This window comes from Hypomesus transpacificus, unplaced genomic scaffold (genome assembly GCF_021917145.1).
Source record: "Hypomesus transpacificus isolate Combined female unplaced genomic scaffold, fHypTra1 scaffold_156, whole genome shotgun sequence".
In the NCBI taxonomy this organism is placed as follows: domain Eukaryota; kingdom Metazoa; phylum Chordata; class Actinopteri; order Osmeriformes; family Osmeridae; genus Hypomesus; species Hypomesus transpacificus.
In genome coordinates this window covers 373,043-397,692 of record NW_025813723.1, presented here as the reverse complement: position 1 = coordinate 397,692, position 24,650 = coordinate 373,043, and the positions used below count along the sequence as shown (strand labels likewise).

The 24,650-nt window shown below is 48.8% G+C and overlaps 3 protein-coding genes across 18 annotated transcripts in view; 2 read left to right on the top strand and 1 right to left on the bottom strand.

The window, feature by feature from the left end:
• Positions 1 to 1,392, top strand: part of LOC124488950 (cytochrome P450 2F2-like) — a 4,778-nt gene extending 3,386 nt beyond the window's left edge. The window contains exon 9 of the mRNA XM_047051518.1: positions 223 to 1,392. Within this exon, the coding sequence (XP_046907474.1) occupies positions 223 to 437 (215 nt within the window). The 3' untranslated portion in view covers positions 438 to 1,392. The remainder of the gene's footprint in view (positions 1 to 222) is intronic.
• setd6 (SET domain containing 6, protein lysine methyltransferase) lies at positions 1,151 to 6,244 on the top strand. The gene is made up of 9 exons (XM_047051519.1): positions 1,151 to 1,458; positions 1,805 to 1,900; positions 2,006 to 2,150; positions 2,432 to 2,573; positions 2,717 to 2,911; positions 3,498 to 3,624; positions 3,998 to 4,178; positions 4,334 to 4,476; positions 4,554 to 6,244. The coding sequence occupies exons 1-9, from the start codon at positions 1,432 to 1,434 to the stop codon at positions 4,866 to 4,868; spliced, it is 1,371 nt and encodes a 456-aa protein (XP_046907475.1). The 5' UTR covers positions 1,151 to 1,431; the 3' UTR covers positions 4,869 to 6,244.
• On the bottom strand, positions 5,526 to 24,650 carry cnot1 (CCR4-NOT transcription complex, subunit 1). Of its 16 annotated transcripts, none has more exons than XM_047051501.1 (48): positions 24,515 to 24,650; positions 22,375 to 22,674; positions 22,000 to 22,107; positions 21,517 to 21,615; positions 21,256 to 21,324; positions 21,059 to 21,113; positions 20,489 to 20,692; positions 20,100 to 20,268; positions 19,787 to 19,913; positions 19,502 to 19,612; positions 19,188 to 19,358; positions 18,935 to 19,062; positions 18,538 to 18,778; positions 18,265 to 18,384; positions 18,007 to 18,129; positions 17,756 to 17,907; positions 17,468 to 17,639; positions 17,140 to 17,332; positions 16,800 to 16,931; positions 16,271 to 16,395; positions 15,841 to 16,127; positions 15,652 to 15,730; positions 15,241 to 15,492; positions 14,954 to 15,094; positions 14,659 to 14,838; positions 14,424 to 14,540; positions 14,185 to 14,295; positions 13,727 to 13,804; positions 13,299 to 13,494; positions 12,872 to 13,023; positions 12,379 to 12,675; positions 11,908 to 12,048; positions 11,661 to 11,765; positions 11,432 to 11,551; positions 11,006 to 11,200; positions 10,542 to 10,793; positions 10,202 to 10,371; positions 9,817 to 10,048; positions 9,461 to 9,709; positions 9,169 to 9,332; positions 8,880 to 8,997; positions 8,563 to 8,664; positions 8,235 to 8,408; positions 7,824 to 8,036; positions 7,440 to 7,620; positions 7,050 to 7,182; positions 6,770 to 6,904; positions 5,526 to 6,479 (listed from the first exon to the last, which is right to left on the bottom strand). In XM_047051501.1, exons 2-48 carry the CDS (start codon positions 22,474 to 22,476, stop codon positions 6,401 to 6,403), a joined length of 7,254 nt encoding a protein of 2,417 aa, XP_046907457.1. In that variant the 5' UTR covers positions 22,477 to 22,674; positions 24,515 to 24,650; the 3' UTR covers positions 5,526 to 6,400. The 16 variants fall into 16 exon arrangements, with proteins under 16 accessions (XP_046907457.1, XP_046907466.1, XP_046907462.1 ...); XM_047051510.1 differs by having other exon boundaries at positions 7,887 to 8,036; XM_047051506.1 differs by having other exon boundaries at positions 12,872 to 13,002.

The following is a 24,650-nucleotide window of genomic DNA, read 5'->3' as shown; positions in this document are numbered from 1 at the left end:
CTTTACATAATCTCATTTCAGAACAGTGGTAATGAAAGTTGTTTAGGAGGTATTGGGTTCTAAGTCACGCTTGATCTTGTTCTTTCATTTACAATACCAGTCAAAAGTTTGGACACATTTTCCCATTTTCCCACTGTACATTACTTACAGGATTATTTGTATCTTATATGGACAGCTAGGTAGGAGAAAGATGTCATTGTAATGCCAGCGTTTATCTTCCAGGACCTCGTATGTGTCTGGGTGAGGGTCTGGCTCGTATGGAGCTCTTCCTCATCTTGGTGACTCTGCTGAGACGATTCCAGTTTGTCTGGCCAGAGGACGCGGGCGAGCCAGACTTCACCCCTGTGTTCGGAGTCACTCAGGCACCCAAACCCTACAACATAAATGTCCAGATACGAAATGCCAGGAAGGCTGAAGACAGACAACCTGTTGTCTAGATTACAGCCCTGGAGGCTTGGGAGTGTTGTCTTTATTGTGTACCGTGTTAAAACTCTCATAAGGACAAATATAGATGTACAAGGATTTGTATAAACACTAACACGTCTTCTCCTGTGCTCTTTCATCAAGTCTTTCTTTCTATATTGGTTGACTACACTGAGGAAATCCAGAGAATGTATCAGCAGTCCAACTGATAAAAACACAATTTTTGAACCCTTACCTTTAACTATGTTTGGCCTTGCTGATAATATGTCGGGTCAGAAGTTAATATGGCACAGGGAATTTGTCAATGAGTGAAAATAGTTTATCCTTAATTTGTTGTTTTACGAAATAGTGTCCATTTCCTATATTGTGTCTATCACTTGACTTGGTGTTATCCAGCTAGGTAGCGTAAAGCTTCATCGATTATACAAATAGCCTCGCCCAGAGCCATCTTTTTCGATGGCCCTGGCCTCGCCCACTTGCAATGTGGATGAAAGGTTAAGTTCAGCCAGTTTTCTGATGTTTTAACCACGTTGCCTGAGCTTGAGCTCGTGACATTTAACATAGGCTAACCTCAAAGTCCCAATTTCATCTTTTTACATAAAATCCACACTACCACATAATTTAACATACATTCTAAGCGAATTAGGCTACTTTTAATCAGAAAACGCGTGGTCAGGTAACAACTTATTCAAAATGTTTACTTTTCAGTCAATAGTGCTTTTCACACAATTTGTAAATGGGCAATGTGACTACATATAAAACGGAAGTTCATTAATGACAATATATATCCCGGTTATTCCCCTTAGTTTTTCTTGATCGAATCAAACTGTGACAAACTCTTCTGCGACTGAACGTCAGAGATGCGACATACAACCCACGTGTCTGGCGGAAATTAATACAAGCTCAACACATGTCAACAACAAATGATTTTATGATTGTCACTGTATTATATTAAATAACTGAAATATAGAACTTGATTAATTTCTGAATTGTTGTGTCTTGGACAGAATGGCAACAGATGCTAAAAGACTCAAGGTGAGAATTGCACAAAGTTAGCACAGCTAAATATCTGGAAAAGGTAGCTAACCGCTAGCAGTTAAGCGAACAGCTGTTTCTAAAATGATCTGTGTCTAAAAACTAGAACAGAAGTTAAGACGACGTCCGTATGCCGAGAACTATGTAGCCATGTCCTACACTAGCCAGCAGAGCTCTCAAGTTTTGAGAGCCCGTGAGAGCATGGGAAATAGCTGAAATGTGTGAGTCTCACTGGACAAAACGTGAGCCTTGAGAGCCCTGCTTGCAAGACAGTGTGTAATTAATAACTAGTTTTGTTGTGTCGCTGAAACTGATAAAGAAAAATTATGTTGCTGTGATATCGCAGGTTGATGACAGCTCAGCTACTGACGGGTTTGAGGTCAAACCTCTTCAGGTCTTTCTGCGGTGGTGTGACCAAGTCGGACTGACTCTAAGCAGCAAGGTAGAGTCAATGGCCATCGATATTTGATTGAGCAATTAGAAATACCCAGGAATTAACTTAGCCATTCAATCTAAATTAGGCTCTAACAGATGTTTTGTCCTCCAGGTTTATGTAAGTAAGGAAGGTACAGTATCCGAGTATGGCATGCTAGCAAAGGAGGACATAGAGGAAGGAGAGGTGCTCTTCTCCATTCCCAGATCAGCCCTTCTCAACCAGAGCACCACCCAAGTCTCTGCTGTCCTGGAGGAAGGTAAGTAATCTACCAACCAGGGTCTGTTTTGCTGCTATTCTGTGTCTTTGTCTCTTTCTTTCATATGTTAACATATCCATAAGAGATGGATAGGAACAGATAATCAGTGACATCTCGCCCATTTCTTCCCTATCTCTGTGTGTGCCCCTTGCGTGTTATGCTAAGTGTTTGAATGCTTGATTTTTTTTACTTAACTGACTGTATAGAACTCTAGTCAATCTTTTGAAAACGTGCTACATGACCAGAACTTGATGTGACTTCTTCGTCCCTCCTCTTTCAAGCCAAGGCATCTCTGGAGAACACCTCTGGCTGGGTGCCACTGCTCCTGTCTCTGCTGTCTGAGTACACCTCTCCCCAGTCCTTCTGGAAACCCTACCTCTCCCTCTGGCCCAACTTCAAGGCCTTGGACCAGCCCATGTTCTGGTATTGATCCCTGTAATACAGGCTTTAGCGCAACAAGCTTCACCCTGCTGTGTGTATGTCTTGGGATTATCTCTATGTAGGCCTCCGTTTTGCCACTGTTTGCTGAGTAAAGTTCTGTGCTGCCGGTCTGTGTCGGTGTTCAGGTCTAAGGAGGAGCGGGAGCAGCTGCTGAAGGGGACAGGGGTGCGGGAGGCGGTGGACACAGACCTGACCAACATCCAGAAGGAGTACCAGGACATCGTCCTGCCCTTTATCCTCCTCCACCCGGACCTGTGGAGCCCCCAGACACACACGCTGGAACTCTACACACGCCTGGTGGCCTTTGTTATGGCCTACAGGTGAGAGGTCATAGGTCATCTGGAGGGTCAGGGAGGGAAGGGGGGAGGGAGGGGTCTGACTGACCGGTTCCCTGATTGTTGATCCCAGCAGACCTGCTGGAGTGTTTCACTGATGTGTTTCGGGGGAAACAGGTGTGTTTCAGGCAGCGCACATGCACCCTTAATATTCCTTCAAAAGCCTCTGCTGTGATTGGCTGATGAGTTCCACACCCCACATCCCCAGGTGAGACCAGTGTCTCTGTCGATGTTATAGTAGATGTAGAACACTCCATTCTCACCTAACGAATGCTATACCATACAGCTTATTACAGAGGACAGACCTTATGGTTGCTGACAAACAAACACTTTCCTGTTTTTTTGTGTGTGCCAGAGATCCACCCGTCTTGCAGTGTCTTGATGGTGCATGTAACTGGCTTCTAACCCTGTCCCTGACCCAGCCCACTAGCGCAGGGCCTTTATCTCCGACTCAGAGGTCTGCAGTTCCACACTCACCATCTCCTTCTGGTCAGTAATCTCTCTTCCTTTCACTCTTTCGGCTCTTTTTCTGTCTCTCCCCCCCCCCATCTCTCTTTCTCTCTGTGTCTAGTTTCCAGGAGCCTTTGGAGGATGAGGAGGAAGAAGATGATAAGGACCCCAACCCACCAATGATGGTGCCCATGGCAGACATGTTGAACCACGTAGCCAACCACAATGCCAATCTGGAATACACCCCGGTGAGAAGCATGTGCTCCTGTCGGTCACTCCAGGACCTCTAATATGGTGGTTATGAAACTGCACTAGCATATCTAGTCAGACTCCACTTAAGTCAGGCCGTCTCCAATATGTTTGCATATTCTCGGCTTACTCAGTGTAGTGAGGACAAATGCTTCCTGTCTGGCTTTCTACAATGTGGCCATTATCGTCTAACGGATCATTAAGACCAATGACAAAAATTCTCCTCTCTGTACCAGTCAATGAGGGGGAAAAAATGATTCAAAACAATCTGGCCCGGAACGCTTGTGAACTCTCTGATTTAACTCGTTCCTCTGTGTCTGAGACTGTTCTCTGCCTAGCTTGATGGTCCTCCACTTTCTCTGTGCCGTGTAGGAGTTTCTGAAGATGGTGTGTGTGCGCAGCATCAGGGAAGGAGAGGAAGTCTTCAACACTTACGGCCAGATGGCTAACTGGCAGCTCCTGCACATGTATGGCTTTGCTGAGCCGTATCATAGCAACAGCAACGACACGGCCGACATCCCAATGTCCAACGTCTACAAAGCTGCCGTGCAGGGTGAGGAGCGGGGGAGGGCAATCTGTGTGTGTCTGAGGGACGCAAGTTATTCCCCCCATTTGAAGCCTTAAAAACACAAACACCCACACACAACTATTAAAAACGCATCTCACAAATTGGTTTTGACCCAAAACATGTTTGTGCCTCTTCCGCAGCGACCAAGACAGAGAGTGAGCAGCGCCTCCTTGTGGACAAGTGGAACACTCTGTGTGAGATGGAGATGGTGGGAGAGAAGGGGGTCTTCATATTTGGCAAATCTGGCTCGCTCACAGACACAGAGATGTACACCACCCTCAAGGTAACCTTTTACCAGATCATGTTTTATCAAACAAAAGCTCCTGACTGACTTTGACCTTGGTCTTCCTCTTGTCTCAGATATTGTGCATGTCAGCGGAGGAGTTTGGGGAGTTTCGAGAGAACGAGGGATGGGAGGAGGCGGAGGAGGACGAGGAGGAGAAGATCACCCAGGCTCTGTGTAACGAGGGTCTGCCAGGGCTGCCAGCTCCCTGGAGGCGTCTGCTGCGTGCGGCGGCAGGGTTCACGCTGGCTTCCTTCAGGGAGGACCTGCAGAAGGACCGGGCCATGCTGGAGAACGCGGCCACCCTGACCTCCAGACAGCAGAGGGCGCTACAGGTCCGCTGCGGGCAGAAGACCATCCTGAACCAGCTGATGGAGCTCACTAAACCATGATGTTTACCAGCACAGGGCGGATCCGTCATATGCTTACCTTACCAGTACATACCAAGTCATGACCGTGTTCACCTGTAAAGTCATGCACAGCATCACATTCAACACCCGAGTAATGCTTTAGTAGTTGATGCCCTTAGGCTGTACTTTCATGGGTTAAAGAGCGCTGCACATTCTGGCAATAAAAATAGCATACTAGTACCAAACTGGTGATCATCATGGTAGTGACATTTGGTCCAAACCTCTTTAGTGATTATAAAATCATGAATGTGCCTGAGAAACTAAAGCTCATCGTGAAATAGACCTGTGATTACTGTGGAACTTTACTTAAAGAAGTCATAATAGTTGTTTTTATTAAATATTTGTTTTCTTGATGGCTTACTAGTTGACTCCTTGTCTCCCTCAGTGGTAGCCTGGTTGTCCTGTTCCATCAGCATGAGTTAACTGGCCTCTGCAGATATAGACTTATGACTCAGTATGGTTTGTGTCCAGTGGACTAATGTTCCAATGTATTCTGCAGTAATGTACAGTAAACTGCATTTTTTTTCCAGCTTGTTGAATTTACACATTTTGTACAATAAAACCAGGAAAAAAAAAAAGCAATGGGTCCTTGTCCATGGTGAGCCATTCTTGTGAGTTTAAATGAAGGAAACATGGATGTGCAGTTCAATTGTTTAATGTGTATAACTACAGTATGCATACATACAGGAAATAAGTAGCAAGAACTAAAGGCAACTATAAAGGACTACAAAATACAACACACGGACCAATACATTTACAAAACATTCAAAATCCTTACAAAATGGTCTGTATTGGTCCTTCTTTTGTTGTTCTGCAATTTGGATCTTTGTACAAGTTTTAAGATTAGATTTTGTCATCTTAAAGTTTCCACAATTTTACAAGTGCCAGGGAGAGCCAGTGAAACGCAGTTTAAAATGGAACCAACCAACCATCCTCACCCCCCACAGCCCAGGAGAGGAGCCTAGGAGACAGGCTAGTGCTCTGCCCACTCAGAAACGCAACAAAAAAGGAAACAGCCGCCGCTTTATCATCCTATACCAGCAAGTCTCTGAACGCAAATCAGTCATAGAAGAAAAGAAAAAAAGCCCAAAAAACCAAAAAATCTGTAAGAGGGAGACAAACAGGGGGGCTTTGGTAGTGAGTGAAAGCGTGTGTGTGTGTGTGCGCACGCGCGCGCATGTGTTCATTTGTCTTTACAATGTAAATGTTTTTCTTGGACATCTTTTCCCCACTCTGCTGGAACTATCTAGCTCTCCGTCTCCCTTTTAATATTTACATCGAAGCCTCCAAAAAATTATATTAAACAGCATGTCCAAATAACTTCTCAATATTCAGGCAACAAAAAAAAAAGAGAAAAACTTAGATCCATGAGCAGCAGTCCTTAATATTAGATTGAGCGTTGCCAGTTCGTCCAGTGCTAACAGTAAAGGAGGAGGGGTGGGGTGTGTAGGGGGCGGGGGGGGGGGGGGGGGGGGGGGGGTCGGCCCTGGCATCTCTGATCTCCTGCAGGCTGACTAGCTGGCACCAGTGCCCTCCATCACCTGCTGAGCCTGCTTCTGCCCCATGCAGCACTGGGCCACAGACTGGAACAACCTGGCAGAGACGGGACACGGGGAGGAGAGGGGGTTTAAGACCAGGCTGGCCATCACAGCTACAGCTTCACATAAGACATCCATCAAAAAAAAAAAAAAAACTTGCTTGTCTAGACAGAGAGCCATTGCTCCCTGTTAAAAGCAGTATGGCAGCCTCTGCACGTCCCTTACATTAGGAGAGAGCGTTTCACCTTAGGGTGAGGGTCAGTAACCTCCGGCTGTTAGTTTTCAACGGTAGCAGTTAGGGGTGAATGGGACCATGACAGTGGGAGTGAGTGAGAGAGCACGTACTTCTCTATCTCAGGGGCACAGTGCACAAAGTCGTGGCTCCAGAACTTGAAGGCGGGGTTCTTGATGAGCTCGATGAAGGTGATGAGCAGACCCCAGGGGTGTGGCCTGTTCACGATGAGCCTCTCCAGGAGAACCCTGCAGTCACACGGGACAGGACCGTTAGTCAACTGGAGCTCCACACACACACACAACTGAGGAGTGCTGCAAATCAGCCTGCCAGTGTGTGTAGGGAAGCCAGTGTGCGTAGGGAAGCTAGCAGGCTGTCAGCCAGACGGGTTACCTGGTGATCTGCTCCTGGATGGCCTCTGTGTTGGCCTCGGCAAACAGGTACAGCATGGTGCAGCTGAAGTAGTGGGTGTGGCTGTTTGGGTAGCGCAGCTGATTGGCTATCGCATTCAGGAACAGGTAGCGGCCTGAAAACGAGGGGCAAGAGGGACATTTCCGTGACAATTCGTTCATTCCGCAGCCGCTTTGATCCAAAGCGACGTCCAAGTAGCACATCTGGTAAGTATGGTGGAAGGCCAAGAAGCAGCAGTGCATCGTCCTACAGTGTTTCAGCGGTCAGAGTCAATGATCCGTCTGTATTTGCCAACATCGCAAAGAGGACGATGTTTGAACCTACATGGGAGGAGGGGCGTCGTTCTCACGTGTGTGTGTTTGTGTGTCTTACCCTCTGTGTCGAGGTCGACGGCCAGGTTCTGGAAGATGTCCATGTGTGCAGAGTGGGTGATGGTGCTCATGGAGGGGGTGCTGCCCTTGTTGTGGATGTAGGCGATGGCCTGTGTGCCCACGTACAGCACCAGGGCGTTGATCAGCTGGATGTTGTAGCGATTCCCTGCCTCGTTGGACACCTGACCACAGGCACAGAAACACACAGACACCCATGTAAAAACCCATCCACAGTCTTACTACAGGCACAAACCACCACAAGAACACATACCTTCTATTTCTAGTACCTGCACGCACACACACACACAAACTAAACCACTGTTCACAAGTACAACACCACAGGAAACAAATCAAGCATTTTTTTCTCAAAGAGTCAAAACTTAACCTGGTCTAAAGATGTTTCGTTGTGCTGCAAATACTTCCAGGGACCCAGAGTGGCGCCCCCTACCTGCAGGTTGCTGCGGAGCTCGGACAGGAAGGTGACGGGGGAGCGCGTCTTCAGGTACGAGTCCAGGTCCTTCTTAAACTGAGAGGGCATCACTCCGGTGAAGTTGGTGAGGATGCGGGGGGCGATGTTGATCTCACTCAGCATGTCCACCTGGGGGGAGGGGAGGGGACCCTCACAGTTACACAGCAGGCGGGAGGGACGCAGGCTACAGATCCACCACACGTAGAGGAATGAACTACAAATCGACTTCTCACAGACTATGACCTGCACGGTCTATCTGCTGAGCTCAAAGCACCGGGCCAGACCTGGGAATGTACGGACGCTGTGTGTGTGCGTGTGTGTGTGTACCTTGAGGTTGGGTGTGAAGGGGTCTGGGAGCCTCATGTTGCGGGGGAAGGCACTCAGGATCAGGTTGCGCAGCTGGATGCAGTTGGGAGGGATGACGTCACAGAAGCCGTAGTGGTAGTCACACAGGAACTCTGGGAAGTCATGCAGCAGGACAAGCAGGACGCGCAGAGTGCCCTGAGAGAGAGAGAGAGAGAGAGAGAGAGAGAGAGAGAGAGAGAGAGAGAGAGAGAGAGAGAGAGAAAGAAAGCCAGAGAGATGCTGTCAGATAAACGCACCAGAAGACTTTCCTCTATCAGACAGTTGTAAAGGCAGCTGCTGGTGTAGGTACCTTGTAGAGGATTTGCATAGGTTTGTTGAGCTCTACATTCCTCAGGAAGGGTGCCAGGTACTTGAACAGGTCGATGAGCAGCTGGGCGTACATGGGCCAACCCTGCAGCACAGCCAGTATGACACGTTAGACACTCATCAGGGCTGTCGACTGGAACGCCACAATCCAGGACCAGTCTGGGCTTGATTGCTTGTGTGTAGGTGCATGGTTCTTGCTCTCTACTGTGGGGTGTGTGTGTAGGTGCATGGTTCTTGCTCTCTGCTGTGGTGTGTGTGTGTGTGTGTGTGTGTGTGTGTGTGAGAGGGCATGCTCCTTGCCTTCTGCTGGGGCGTGTGTGCCAGCATCCTGGCGATGAAGATGCGGTGGGAGATGAGCTCTAGCCAGGCGTAGACGAAGCCAGGGGCTTTGGTGGGCCGCAGGATGTGGAAGGTGTTGCTGAGAGGAGGACCAAACACAAATCAGCATTGGCCGCATATAATTATATATATTTTGTTAATCACCCGATTTACAAACAAAACAATCTCCCTGGAAACGGGAGCAGCCCAGCAGGCAGTGCGTCTGCCGGCTGCCCTGTGGGGCTGTGGAGGGGCAGCGTGTGTGCCCTACCAGAAGGCGGTGAGGGTCTGGAAGTTGATGGTCTCCAGGACATGCTCGGGGGCGTTGAGCTCCAGCAGCAGCATGATGAAGATGCGGTGGTACGGCAGCTGCTGGAACTCCGTCTGCCTCACGTCATGGTCCTGGATCAGCACCCCCACCACGATGCCAAGAACCTGCGCGCACACACACACACACACACACACAGGTCACAACCAAAGCCCACAAGACGAGATGAGTGCGTGTAGGTGTGGAGGCCAGTCCATCAGGGCCAGGGGGCTCCCAGAGGTGCGGGCCTCCTCACCTTGTTGAGCAGGTTGATCTTGGTGACCGTGTTGGTGGCCTCTCCAGAGTGTTTGACCAGCAGGGCGATGAGGCGGACGAAGGCGTCCAGGTTGTGGTAGCACTTGGCCCTGATGATGGCCGCGCTGGCCGCCGGGTTGTGCTGCTGCTCCGCCTGGGCGCGGTAGCTGATCTCCACGCACATCTCCGTACACAGGCGGAAGAAGCGCGTGATCAAATCGTCGGTCTTCAGGATACCCTGCTGGTGCATCTAGGGAGAGGACAGAGGCAAGCTCAGGGTGGGGGGGGGGTACTAGGCTGGCACATGTGTAGGCTACCATCTGCTGTGGGGGATGTGTGTGTGTGTGTGAGACTGACCTGTCCTACAAAGGCAGAAAAGGCCTTGGTGCTGTCCCTGCCCGCAGCAGCAGAGTGGTACAGGTTGACCCATTCCCTCAGCAGATACTCGGCCTTCTCCCTCAGGCCTGGGGGGTCGTCGTACTCGGACGCCTGCGAGATCCCCGAGTGCATCATGAAATTGGGGCCGCCGTGGGCTCGGTCGATCATGGCCTCGTAGTTGGAGCGCACCACGTCCATCAGCTGGGGGAGACTGGAGGGAGGAGGAGGAGGAGAGGGGCACAGAGTTTAGAAGACTCCACGCCAGAGAACCAAAAAGAGAGCTCCCAGCCCTTTTTAGGTGACAGTGCTTAAGGTCTCATGAGCTACCGGTGGAGAACACAATGTCCGTGTGTGTGTGTCGTACCCCTCGGGGGCGTTGGCCCTGGAGTGGGCGCTGGTCCTCATCAGGGTGTCGATGGTGTGGAACAGGTCGGCCTCGGTGATGTGGCTCACGCTGCGCTCGTCCACCAGCAGCAGCTTCACCAGCTGCATGGCAAACGCCACGGCCATGTAGTGGAGGCCGTTCTCCATGGACTGCAAACACACACACAACCCCGCTTAATGCAAACACTGGCACACACACATATTGCAATATTTGACTGTCCTACGCTAGTCCTGTCTAGTATAACCGACTCTTAAACGAGTGTGTTTGTGACGTGTGCGTGTTAGTGACGCGTGTGTGTTTGTGACGCGTGTGTGTGTACCTGGGCCAGGTGCAGGTCGTACTGCTGCATGTTGACCAGGTGGTTCCTGATCAGCAGCTCCACAGCGTCCACGTTGTACTTGTACTCGTCGCGACACTCGATCAGGCACCTGGTGATCTGCTTGTTGCACCACTGGGGGCCGTAGGCACGGCCGTCCTGCAGGGCCTTGAGCACCAGCAGGTGGCACTCTCTGTAGCGCAGCAGCAGGTCGGCGTCCGCCCCGCTGGTGGCGTCCAGCAGCCCCTCCACCGCCTGGGCACACGCACACACACGAGGGGCAACGCTCGTTAGAAAACCATTAACTATCAGCTTGTTGATGTTCTAAATCTGCACAACCCTGGTCCTTATCAGGAACCCCTCCCACACACAACCATGAAAGTCGATTTTTTCTCCTAATAAATTCCCTTAGATGATTCCCCACTGAGTGAAGTACAGGCTAGGTGTGGTAAAGCCCTCCTCCCTACCTTCTGCAGGAGCCCCAGGGCGGCGATGCCGTCGCGGGAGTTCCTGGCCAGGGCCACAGCCTCAAGGAGGCTGCGCAGGGCCTGGGTCTGGGGGTTGATGGCCAGCGCTGGGGGGATGGCATGCAGGTGCTGCTCAAGGTCCGCCATGCACTTGTCATAGATCTGAGCCACGTCGTCTGTGGCCCATGCCTGTTGCTACAATACACACACAAACACACACACACGTTAGAACTGCTGCTGATATATACACACACCTCCGTACTGATCATCTCGTGTGCCCAACCTACAGATGCTCAGCACTGAAATACTACTACAGAAGGAAGCTCAAAGCACACGTCTTGACATTGACACAATTTCAGGCTGCATCCGGCTGTGTGCACCTCGGATCAGCCTTCAGCGGGAAGCACAATACGGTCGGCAGCTTACCTTCATGGGCTGAGCCAGGAAGCCAGTGGGCTGAGACAGGTCGTTGCTGGGTAGGAAACCGGGCACGTTCCTGGCAAACTCCTCGTACACAGCCAGCTGCTTGGGATCCACACCTCCCACCTACAACACAGACCAAGAGGTTCCATGACTGACGCACTCGCACGGCTGGTGACGCTGAACAGGGGGGGGGGGTTAAGCTGTGGTGGGAGGGTCCCAGGGTCGTCTGTACCTTGAGTCTGATCTGCTCCGGCATGCGCTCAGCCTGGTAGGTCAGCACCACGGGGTCACAGTAGCGCCGGCCCTCCTGGCGGGCATGCTTCCTCAGCTCAAACTCCTGGAGGAAGAAGAGGCAGCAAGTAGTCAGCGTCTGACGACAACCAGAACGAGCCCAACCAGAACGTGTTTGGTGGGAGGCCTGAGAGGGCATGATAGATGGGGCGGGGCTACAGGTCAGGAGTGACAGACGGTGGACTCACAGTGGCCAGTCTCTTGTCCATCTCAGGTCCGGCCTTCTCCACAGCAGTCTTCTGGATGAAGCAGCAGGCCAGCTCACAGTTGTCCTGGGCGATCCTGGCGGCAGCCTCTTCCATCAGCTCTCTCTGCTGGGGAGTGGGGGCCTGGAGGGAGGAGGGCCCAGTCAGAAACATGTCGGGGGGAAGGGGTACAGCTCAGTGGGAGAGCATTGGACTGCTGATCAAAAGGTTCAAAAACACCCTGTATAGTGCATTGGTTTAAACAGTCTGCTAAATGAATAGGTCACGTTTCTTTTTATAAGCAGAACCAAAACTCTGACACGACATTTACATTTAGTCATTTAGCAGACACTCTTATCCAGAGCGACATGTCCTTAAGGACACGCTATGTAGACACTGTTCTCACACACACATTTCTGTCTGTGTTGTCAGTGGATGAAGGAGAACAGGGTGTGTGTGGATCCGTGAGCCTACCCGGAGGGCGGCAGCAAAGCTGTTCTTCAGGTTGGTAGCGATGCTCATGAGCAGCGGCTCCCTGCAGGTGATCATGGCCATGCCCGCCGTCAGGTTCCTCATCATGTGATGGGCCGCCACGCGCATGCGCGACTCCTCAGAGTCCAGGGCAAAGTCCTTCCTGACGATCTGCTCGCAGGTGGTCATGGCGATCTTGATGGAGCGGTCGACCACGGGGTGGACCAGCTCCTGCACGGCCCGCTCGATGGACTGTCTCACGCACTGCTTCAGCTGGGGGTGGGCCTGGAGCAGGGGGATCTGCTGACGCACACAGTGGTTTGAGAAGCAGAACATGTCAGCCTCAAAGCTAAAGCTCCACAGCTCTGGGAACTGTTCACACTGTCGACTAAACCCAAGGACAGATCTCTTCTTTAGACCGAGGACAGGTGACCGCCCCCCCCTCCCGAGGACCTCCGGGGTTCTGAGCTGAGAGCCGGTCCAGAGGCGTACTTACACTGATGTTGATGTTGATGTGAGGGGCCAGCCCTGCCAGGGCGTACACATTGATGTCATGGTAGCTGAACTGAGGGGTGGGGGGTCCGGTGGCTGTGCAGGGGGTGGTGGCGGCAGGCGTAGAGGGGGCAGCTGCAAATGGAAGAAAGTCTCCTGTTGGTTACAAAACGCTAACGTGATTAAAATCCAGGAACGGGAAGCCGAGCTCACAGACTCGATGAACCAAAAAATAAATAAAAGAAACGTTAGTAATTAAAAGTTAGAACCGTAACCAAAATAAAGCAGGTTTCATATGACATTCCAATGATGACACAGAATATAAAAGAACAAATCATTGAATCACAGAGAAACAAAATGTACAAACATCCACAGAGACAGGAGAATTTCCAGGGGGAGGAGCATAAAGTAGGCGTCGTAGCTGTAAATACCTGTATACAGTGGTGTACCTGTTGTTACAATAGGCAGCATCTCCTCGGGAGGCTTGCTCTCCTTCTTGGGGGCGGAGAGCTGCTCCTCCAGGCTCTTCAACTTGTCCTTGTCCTTCAGCAGGGTCCCAGGCTTCAGGTCGTTGATGTCCAGGGACAGGTTCTTACACAGAACCTCAATCTCAAACTTCAAGTTGAGCTGTGAACAGAGGAACGCCCACATCAGAATCGCTTCACACTACCAGGGGTCTGACCCCTTGCAAAAGGAGCACAGCACTGCTGCTCCCATGTACCATCAGTCATGGCGGAGAGGTGGATATTTACAAGACCAGTGACACTTAGAAGCTAGGACCAGTGGACAGCCAGAGTTGTGCACCAGGGCTGTAGACTGGTCATGCTAAGGCAGGTGTGAGAGGTGTTGCCATTCTGACCTTCAGGTCATGCTCCTGGTGGAGTTCTGCCAGGACATTCATGATGGCCATAGTCCAGGGGTTCTGAGGCCGGAAGATCTGCAGGAGGAAACAGCCACAGGTCAGAAGTCATTCAATTCCCTTAACTGAGCCCAAAGGACATGGGAAACATACAGTCTCTGTAGAGCTGAGGAGGTGAATAACATCAGATCATGTTTTATCCCTTTTTTATCCTTTCTGGCACTATGCACTTTATAGTGTAATGGACCTGCTGAAATGTTTTAATTGTTTCTGAAGTTATTTCTGTGATGCCTTCAGTTGTATTTTTTATTATAGCATTTTTTTGTCTCGCTTTGCTTTTTAATAATTATGTTATGCCCACTGTACTGTCCTGTCTGCAGTGTTGAATGTATCTGTTTTCCAGCTCACTTTCAAGGTTTTCATTCATTCATTCAAGGTGGTATTGCAAGAAGTCTCACCATGCTACGTAAACTGGACTCGAGGACCTTGGCCACGAAGGGGACCACGTACAGAAGCTCCTGCTGACCCTTGACATAGGCCTCCAACAGGAGAGACTTCACCTCCAGATCCTGGGAGGGAAGAGGACACAGTCACAGTGTTAGAAGTACCTGAGTGAAGCTGTGCAGCCATGAGATGTACCACAGGCCTCATGGTAGAAGACATGGATATGGTGTGTGTTCTTAAACTAGCTACTCACAGTGTAGAGTATTGGTTTATTTTTAGCCAGAGTGATCATTCCCAACCAGTGGCCCAGGTTTTTCAACAGGGAGCGATCAGAGAAGTTTGCAGCTGCCTTGTCCGAGGTCAATAGAACCTAAAAACAAAAAAAGAGAAACGTAAATTAAAAACACAAATGTTTCCAAACACAAATGAACACCAACAAGAAGTAGATTCAGGTGGAAGTCGAGGTCTCCATAAATACGGCTATTCACCTTGATGTTGCGGTAGGTCTCGTTGAGGACCATCTTGACGAACTCGGGGTTCTTCAATGTATCCAGGAAGTTTGAGTAGAGGCTGTGAAAGTTGGGCTCAATGCTGACACGCTTCATGACCAGGTACTGTGACACCCAGGGCATGAACTCCTCCTTCACAGTCTCCTTCAGCTCCTCCACCTGGGACCAAACACGTTTTAGTTATCGTTTCATGGCGGTTTATTACAGACAAGATGTTTGGAAGCCATGTGTGATTGTAGCAAACTAAAGTCTTCTAACGCCATTTCCAACTTGCCTTCTGTGTCATGTTGGACTGCGACAGGTTGTTGAAGATGAAGGCGATCTTCTCCTGGACGTTCTCGGGAGGCTCGACGATCCTCTCCGTCTGGTCTGTAGCCACGAGCAGCGTGTCGATGTTGGTGGTGTTGATAGAGGGCTGCAAACAGGCCGTGGCATTAGGAGTCTCACAATGCACGTGGCAACGAATCAACAGCAGTTTGTGAACCCCATGTCAAAATTTAAAGCATGTCAAGTGTAAATGCATGTGATTGTGTTAAAGGTAAAATAGTTGATTATCCTCACCATCTTTGCCGGGGCCGTGCTCACCGGGACATCCTTCTTGAAGCTGCCCGGTGTCGGCCGGGTGATGGTGGTGGTTTTGGTGGTGGTGGTGGCGGCCGTGGTGACCAAGGTGCTGGGCTGGCCAGGCTGAGGGGCTTTGGGCGGCTGGGACTGGGCCTGGGCCAACGCTAGGCTGCCGGGGGTGGTGATGGATCCCTGCATCTTCACCGGGGGATCCCGTGACTGTTGGCCATACTCGATATACTGTACGCACAGGATATTGGAAGTGCAGAGCGAGAGACTTATTTATCTAGAAGTAGATTTCGCACCCCAGGCTAAGGTGGTGCGGAGAGCAGTTTGAAAGAAGACCAAAGGTAAGCACACAGCAGATGGAAAGAATGGCCAACAGCAAGATTCAAGAAACCTGTTTACCTCTTGTAAATGGTGGGGGAATTGCAGAAAATGGCCAATTGAGGCCAAGTGCTGACAATATTGAGGATAGTCCTTCAGTCTAAAAAGGAAAGACTAAATTAGTCTTGCAACAAAAGAACCATTCAAATATGATCCTCCGACCAACTCATTTTAACACATGGAGGGGGGAGGGACAGTTTCAAAGCATACCTGTTTTTGAATCTATCTAGAGCAGCGATTCCAAAGTAATACATTTTGGATCCGAAGGGTTTCCTTAAGGCTTCGAGAACGTATCTGAGGGCAAGGCCCAGGGCCATGTAGGTGACTAGACCCTTCTCAATGATGCCCCCGAACAGGCAGGCGGTGATGTGCAGCTCCTTGTCCGGGTACTGGGGGAAGAAGCGGTACTCCTCAAACAGGTTCCTCAACATGCAGTTGAACACCTCGCGCTCACGCTTGATGGTCGAGTCTTTGAACCTCTGGAGCATCTCCAACACCTGCAGGGAGAAGGGAAGGTGGAAGAAACGGGTGAGAATGATCGTGGGAGAGGAATAGACTGGGAGGGGGGGGGTCAATTATTTGCACACACACACACACACGAGACACTGACTGGTAGCTTGTGCGAGCACGCGTGGCTAACCTCATCCACAGACATGGTGGGGTGTGGGGGATGGTTGTAGATGCGCTGGAAATAGCTGTTGGCCTCATCGTCAATCTCCTTGCTAAAGTGCTGGTTAGCCTCTGGCCACACCTGAGAGAGGTCGGCTGGAAGACAGTGACAGGGGACACTTAGATAACTGAGGAACAGTGACACCAAACCAACCCTCGGATGTGATGAAGCAGGCATAGCCTAGGAATAAAACACACCAGCAAGCCCTTCACAAGGAGCGAAGGCCTGGCTGGTGTTTTAGCAGAGGTTGAATTCTCTTTTATATCACACATGGAAATGAATAATATTAAGTGGCTGTCACAGACATAAAGGACCTGTATTTCCTCTCAGATTCCGTTGAGCTCTCTCTTTTCAAATGATAGTTACATTTTCTAAAATAAGCTCTTTGTAATTAATGAGAGAAACCCGAGAGCACTGAGGGGACTCTGAGAGGAAGCCCAGCTGAGGCGCGGAGCCGTCCCTCAGTCACACCACCACCACTTCCAGGCCTTCATCTTACTCTGCTGAAAGGTGGTGGGGTTCAGCCCCGGTGTGCTCATCTTTCTTGTGCCAAACGGGTCACTGCTCCCTGTCTGCATCCCCAGACCAATACCAGAGCCGATGCCAGAGCCGATACCTGAGCCCAGCGGACCTGCAGTGGACATACACAAACCCCATCAAATCTTCATGTACATTTCCTCGTTCGGCTTAGTTAAAACAATCCGATTTCCTTTAAATATTTATGTTCAAAATCGTATTTTTTGTTGTTGATGCCGTGTGAATTATATTTTCGTTAACTTCCATCCTCGACATATGGGAATGTAACAATCCAGCATGTGGAAGAGTCGTGCTCCCCATACCAGAAGAGAGCGATCCAATGCCCCCAAACGGTGTGCTTGGGTTGGGGTTGGAGAGCGGGGGGAAGGCCTTGGCTGGAGACTGGGGGTTGCTGAAGGCTGAAGCCAGCGTGGTTGGAAAGCCCTGCATGCTCTGTGTGTGAGAGGTGGCAGATCCTCCAATGTTCAGGGAGCTCATGGCAGACAATGGGTCTATCTGAAAAACACAGCCGGGGGAGAGAGGATTAGGAACGGGCCACAATACACACCCACGGTATAGTAATACCAATAGCAGTTGTCTAGGCAGGACATGCGTTTATCAAACAGGGAAGATGCAGTGCTGGTAGTTCACCTGGAGGGGAGACACCGATACCTGCACAGGAGATATGGCGTCGAGGCTGCTGGTACTGGGAGCACGTCCCTTTGGCATGACCCCCGGAGGAGGCTGGCGAGCTTTATTCATCACGTTGCTACAGTTGGCAACCATGGTCAGGATCGTCTCTGACAGCTCCTGGGACACATTCCTGGGACCAATACAAGAAGAGTCATTTAAAGGGGAAATGACTAAGAGAGGCCAACAGTTTCGATCATCCTGCCAAAGAGAGAGGCTGTCGTGGAAGAGGTGGCAGGGGCGGCTCACCCAGCGCAGGACTGCAGACAAGACAGCATGGTGGCCAGCGTCTCTGGGGGGAGCTGGGCGCTCTTGGGCTGGTCCTTGTCTGGAGCCAGACCCCCCATGATGGAGGGGCAGCGTCTCTTCAGGAACGTCACACACGCCTGGATGAAGGGCTCCTGCCACACGCAACACAGAGGGACATGTCAGCCGGTTCAACCATCATCATGGACAAAAGCCTAACTTTGCTGATGATTGGGACCGGATGTGGGACTCACCAAATGCTCTCTTATTTTGTCAGTCAGCCATTTGTCCAGTTTGAGGTATTCACGGCGCGAGGCAAGTGCAGCAAGGTCAATAACAAAGGCAAATGGAGTACCATTCAGCAGCATCGATAAAGACTGGAAGACGAGAACAACAGCAGTTAGAACATGAAACCAGGTGGACGATGCTTCTCATTCCAGAATGAAGCAGTGTGTGCTACACTGGGGTGAATCTGACTGGAGCTCATGTCACTGATATAGGGACATGCGTACCTTCAAGTCCTGGGCCACGTCCAGGATACGAGACAGCTTGGCCTGGTCGTACTGCTCCCCTCTCATGTACCACTCTGCCATCGAGTGCATGATCAGCTGGCGGATAGAGGGGGACTGGCCCTGGAGACAGTCAGACAGACAGACAGCAGCATCAGCATCACTGATCAGTACCATACAGCACATCGCTTCAGGAGGTCTTATCCAAGACCATTTGCCCCAAGAGGGCAAATGTATCCCAAGGGAAAACGTCAATGCGAGTGCAGACCAACGTACCTGTCCGTGCCAGGCATAGTGCAAGATGATGGCTGAGTTGGGGTGGTTGCCCAGGAAGCTGGGCATGAGGGTGGAGATGAGCTCGTGGCGCAGGGTGTGCCAGGAGGTGGAGATCTGCAGCAGGGCCAGCACCAGCATGTCTGGACAGTGCTTGATGGGGAAGCTGAACAGCTGCTTCACCTGCTCGTACTGGCCCACCTCAGACAGCCGCAGGAGGCTCTCCACCAGGTCCAGGCTCTTCCTGGGAGCCGAGGGAAAACAAAGGCGCACGCTCAAGCTTTCTATTTCGTTCCACTGTCCTATACTCTGAGGAAGTTGTCTTTAGCTGCTCCTCAGAATCCACATATGCAACCAATTTATTTGTGAGTAGGGTATTTCATTGATCAATGGATCGTACCAGGTAGCAATCTCCCTGTTGTCGTCTTCTGGCGGGGCCTTCAGTATGTCGATGGCCACAGTGTGGCAGGGGAAGTCAGCAAAGCAGAACACATCCGGGCTCATGAGGGAGTGCTGGATGAATGACAGCTGAAACATAGGAGAGAGGGACAGAGGGTCAGGAGAAGGGCGAGGAGGACGGATCCATCAGCAGGTCGAGCCCTGAAGAGCAGGCGTCCAGTGGTCAAAGAGGAGATGTGGTTGTGGTTTGTCACCTGTCCCTCAGCATGCTTCCAGGGTCTGTAGATGAGGTCCACAGGGAAGACTTCCATCCCCAGGCCTCTCTGGATGCCGTACACCACCATCTGGAGGCCCTTACTGTCCCGGACCATGAAGCCTGGATGGTCCAGCTCATACGTCACCTCTTTGAAGTTCAGATTGGGGTTCTGTAAAAGAAATATATAATAATAAGACCCAAGACATATACACAATATAGCGCCATTAAACCTTAACCTTTATGGTGCCTCACATGCTCTTAACGTGCAAACCTGTCAAACGCGTGTGAAAGCAGGGCCCCCAGGTTACTCACCACTTCTTTGACCACGTCAATGAGAACTTCTACATTCCAGGTGTGGGCCTGCGAGCCATCGCTCTTGTCTTTCCCATCGCTCCAGATCCCACTGCCCGGCGCCGAGATGGACTGAGCGGAGACACGCACAAACGGAACACGTCAGCATACTCACAACAGCGGTATGACAGCAATAAAAACATCTCAATGTCTAGAAGCTTGTTTCCTGGTCCGTCCCATTCCCAGCTAGACGACCAAACAGACGGCGGCAGGCTGGTCTGGTCAGGCTCCAGTGCAGCGTCTCACCTGTAAGGGGATGCCATCAGCCAAGCCAGAGTGTGTGCGAGCCATCATGCCCAGGACTCTGGCCACCTGGCTGGCTGTCACCTCTCGCACCCCATACTGCAGGATTATGTTCCTGCACTCATCAAGACTGCAAACCACACAGGTTAAAACCATTCGAATTGACAGGACAAAGACTCACCAAGGTCATTCGATACACTCAGGAGAACTGGTAAATGCGTTTGTGGACATAGTCGGATCATTAACATCTGTTTACTAACAACATTGTATTTTAGCATAACTGTTGCTAACAAACGTGGCAGTAGTTACGATTTACCTTGCACAGAAGCCATAGCCAACTTCTTGCATGAACTCTGAAAGAGAACTCTCCATCATGGTCTTGGCTAACTCTCCCGAGTCTGGCAGGATCCTGTCCATGAGAATGTCCCGTTTTTCAGGGTACAGCAGTGGTGCAAGCACCACAGGGCAGCGCTCCTGGGGGAAATCTACCAACAAAAAAAGATATATATGATCCATGTGACACCTTGTGAGGTAGTTCATGTTGACCGGTGTCGATCAAAACACTCAAACATTAAGACTCCATCTATAATTTCATTATGAAACCAAGGCATTCAATCAAAATGCCACTAGTGGATCCTTTCCACCACCACCACCACAACTCATTTATTCATCCACAATGGCCAGGGCATGTCCTCTGCTCCTCACCTCTGCACAGTGTCTTGAGGAAGGCGTCAATCTGCTCTTGCCCGACACCGCTGGCTCCCTTCTGGCCAAACAGGAGATGGGAGAGGAGTAGGTGCAGGACCTCTATGGCAATGTCCTGGAAGCCACCTTCCTGGTTCCCCCCAAGGTCTGCGTCCACGTAAGACCGCAGGAGGTCAGGGAGCTTCTGCTTGATGAACTGCGCAGCTGGAGGATATCGAGGGGAGAACGTTTGAACTAGCAAACCAGACAACTCCCTCAACAAATGAAGCCACAAATTGTACTGTGTTTTTCTCCAAGATAAAATTCAAGGACTTCACATGGCATTTTTATGGCACTGCCTTTTAATGAATTTAATACTTACATATTTTTTTTAGATAAAAATGTGATATATAAACGTGTAAGCACATAATAATATTAAGTTAATAATATTAACTTTAAGGTACCATGAGCAGATTCAAAACTGTTCAGGTCTGTGGGAGCCCCAATTGCACAGAATAAATACTTCCAAGCCCTTTCCTGTTGTGTAGCAATCGAGCATGTATTTCTAGCAGTGAAACTGAAAATAGTTACCAAAACCACGAAGATCTGCGTTGTACGAATTTAGCAAAGCAAGGCCAAATATCACCTTGAGGGAACAAAGGGAAATCAGTTTGACATTCTGAAAGGCCCAGTAAAGCTCAAAAACCACAAAATAAACTTTTAGAGCACTAACAAATGGCGTCATTTTACAGATTAACTATTATCTTTTAGATTATTTCATCACTTACTTCTTGGACTTTGCTTAGCTTAAGAACTTTACTCAGCTGAGTAAAAAGGTGGGTCGACGGCTTCAAACTCTGAAAAAGACAAAGACAGCAGATTCAACAAAAAAGATTGATCCAAAGTCCTCCTGATCCCTACCAATGCAAGAATATCTAGTTACTGAGAACAAACTTATTCATAATGGGGTGCATGTTAGTGAATGTAGAACTGTTTGTAGGCTTCTGCATGTGTGAGTACTGTCCCACATGCACCCACCGGTCACCCACCTTCTGGTAATGCAGAGGATTGTCGACGGCGTAGCAAAGGGTTGAGATAAAGTTTGGCTTTGAAATCAGTGACACACACTCCTGGATTAGAAACTGTGTCTTAGGGAAAGTTGACAAACAAAAGAAAAAGAAAGAAAAAACAGGACAGGTGAAGGATTTCACAGAAACTTTACAGAATACAGATGCTACCTTCAGAAGCCCCAAATATACACTTTTGTTTAGATCTAAAAAGAGTGAGATTGTGAAATCAAGATGGTGGGGTGGTGCTTTCTTATAGGCTAGATAATGTTTTTGCCATCAATTTCTCTAAACTACACTTCACTCAAATGAATATTACCAAGGCAAATTTCTGTCCAGAGTCAATATAGCACACCAGTTAAGGAGTAACACTTAAGGGGGTAAACACTGGCACCTATACGGCTCACTACACTTAGTGGTCTGCTGTAGTTGTGTTTATGCATAATCTGTTAAATCAAAAATTACCTGATGAAAGTCTTTGCCACTGCTTTTACCATCGCCACTGAAATCCACATGGGAGAAGAGACAGCGTAATAAATGCCTGTCTGCCTCGGGGCCGTGACGATTCACAATCTGCAAAAAGAGGCCATATTTACTAACCCAACTACTTACATGTTGAACACTACCACAACACAGTAGTGAGATCAGATTTAAGACTGCGGTGTGTTTTTACATTGAACATTTGGGGCCCAGGTTTGATCACATATTTAGGAACTACATCCAAGCAGTTCAACCTCATGTCAATTGCATACCTTTGGTGATACATCTAACCATTTGAGCATTTTGCATGGATACATGATTCTCAAACCAACATCGTACTTAGATCCTTAAGCTACTTACATGCTGTATTTCCTGCTGGCTGGCTCTGTAGTTTTTCTTTGTTAAATTGTCTACCAGATAGCTGATTTGAGACAAAGCCAGCGAAAGCGAATCAAGATTCATTGCTGGTTGGGGCGGAAGCAGGCGGCCGAGCCCGGCGCAAAATCACCATTATTCCCCTTTAGTCCCTTCAGTGATAGGTTACTTCTGCTTCCCCCCCCCCAAAGGTGTAAAAAATTTAAGTCTGCTTTCAAATAGGCTTCCGGTCGGTGGATGCTCAATGCAAGGTAAGGTCCCTCAGTGCAACATCAAGTTCAGCATCTGAAAATAACGTCAGGGAGAGGGGGGGGGGCGGGGAGACACAAGGAAATGTCATGACGAGCATTTTGAGAATACACAATAATACATAATGTAAAGTCTATGCTCATAGCAAACATTTGCTCAGAGTCGATGTAATACACAATTAGTGAGATATAATATCCAAACGTACATTATTTGATACATAACATAAACAGGAGGGCCATTTGACTATAGTGAAATGCCTAGTAGTCTCACAAAAATAATGTGACAGGCTTTGAGGCCTACTTGACAAGGGTTGTCACGATTTATTTAACGGAGCAGTAATAAAATAAACTAAAGAATACAGCATACTTGCTAGCTAACGTGATATCCAAAACACATATGTTTGTTAAACCCCACGTTTTGATACAATTTTCCTTTTGATGCCAATTATGTTAGCAGTAGTTCAATTTGACGGCGGTCAAGTAGGGCCTTCACTTTAGGTTGCGAGCCATGTAGCTAGCTACGTCGTAACGTTGAGTGAGCTAGCTAACCAGTAACGTCCGATAGCTAGCGTCATTTCACCCGGAGACAAATAAATGTAGCCTTGTTGACTGACGTGAATTGTGAATTCGCTTTAACAATGCTTCCTTTGCCAGACTACGAATAATTTTTGTGGATTAAATGTGTTTATTATGTTAGCTACAAGAATGCAGTAGCTTCCATTCTGACAGTTCGCTAGCTGACTCATCCATTGAAACAAAGAGCAGGCTGGCTAGCTAACTAATTAGCAAACTAGTTAGCCAAGCAAGCACATTGCCTAGCTAGTTGCTCACATATGGCTCCGGATAAACCCTGAAACCGAACGAAATGTTAAACGGACGACTACATTAAAATTATAATCTGAGAATTACTTGTTAGAACCACATTTATCAGATTTCCCACAATCCCTTACTTGCCATTTAAAGAAAAATATGCATTTATTTTACACAACTTAATTTGCAAACTAGTTCGTTCATTGTAGCAAGCTACTCAATTGCTACAGTAGCTGTGTCTTTCAGGTTCGGAAGAGAAATACTCCAGCAATTAGCCTCCCGAGCCACTTGATTTAGATAGCTAGCGTTAGTAGTTAGCTAGTCCTGTTGTTGTTTGTAGCTTAAGTTATTACAGGTGCAATACGGTAATACAAAAACAATTACTGAAACTAAATGTAAACGTTTTTCACATTCCAACATTCATCCTAATTGTGGCTAACGTTTTGGGAAAGCGAGTGACTAACATTAACTCGTCTTCCTGTGTTGCAGTAACACATTGGCTAGGTAGCCAGTGACCAATTCAGTGTGTTAATATTTGTTTGGTATTAAAATGTTGAGTACCAACGTTTAACGTAACATGCCATTTCGAGGTTGCATGGCAGATAAATGGCCTACAGTAGCCTGTCACCTCGCTTCAACAATTTTTATCCAGTACTGTATTCATTTATATGATAAACTGAAGATAGCTAGCTACCTTGCTGGCAACACAGTACGGCGTTCACCAATCAACGTTGGATTTTGTAGAGCGAAGTAAATTTAACTCGATTATTGCTGACGGTACTGTTAAGATTTCAACGTATAACAAATAGGCAAGTAGTTAAATATGAAGTGTCGATATTTTTGAAGTTATAAATTGCAATTACTCAGTCGTATGTCTTTCATTGGCTTGCTAGCTAGACTACCGAACTAACGCTACCTGCCTGGATTGTTCCATTTCAATCCAGCAATTAGACTGACCCGTTGATAACGTTACGGAGCTCAACGGCTAGAAATAAACACAAGCTAACTCGTGTCTCCATTTGTTAGAATAGCTCAGATTATCTTGAACATAACTAATTAAAACATACCGTGATTCCTAAATGTATTTTATGATGTTCATTCCTTCAGTTTTATCCCCCCAAACTTGACGATTTAAAAAGGTTCCTCTCCTTCCAGTTCGGTTTGATTTTTCAAAAATAAAATGGCGACTGTAACCCTCGCGCG

What these genes read in the sequence shown, in the direction of transcription:
- cnot1 (XM_047051501.1), bottom strand. Translation starts at nt 22,476, where the DNA reads ATGAATCTTGATTCGCTTTCGCTGGCTTTGTCTCAAATCAGCTATCTG. An exon ending in ACAAAATAAGAGAGCATTTG is followed by an intron (nt 17,908 to 18,006) that starts GTGAGTCCCACA and finishes TGCGTGTGGCAG; the next exon opens with GAGCCCTTCATCCAGGCGTG. An exon ending in TCCCCCACCATTTACAAGAG is followed by an intron (nt 15,493 to 15,651) that starts GTAAACAGGTTT and finishes TCCAATATCCTG; the next exon opens with TGCGTACAGTATATCGAGTA.
- setd6 (XM_047051519.1), top strand. Translation starts at nt 1,432, where the DNA reads ATGGCAACAGATGCTAAAAGACTCAAG. An exon ending in GACTGACTCTAAGCAGCAAG is followed by an intron (nt 1,901 to 2,005) that starts GTAGAGTCAATG and finishes TTTGTCCTCCAG; the next exon opens with GTTTATGTAAGTAAGGAAGG. An exon ending in CTCTGCTGTCCTGGAGGAAG is followed by an intron (nt 2,151 to 2,431) that starts GTAAGTAATCTA and finishes TCCTCTTTCAAG; the next exon opens with CCAAGGCATCTCTGGAGAAC.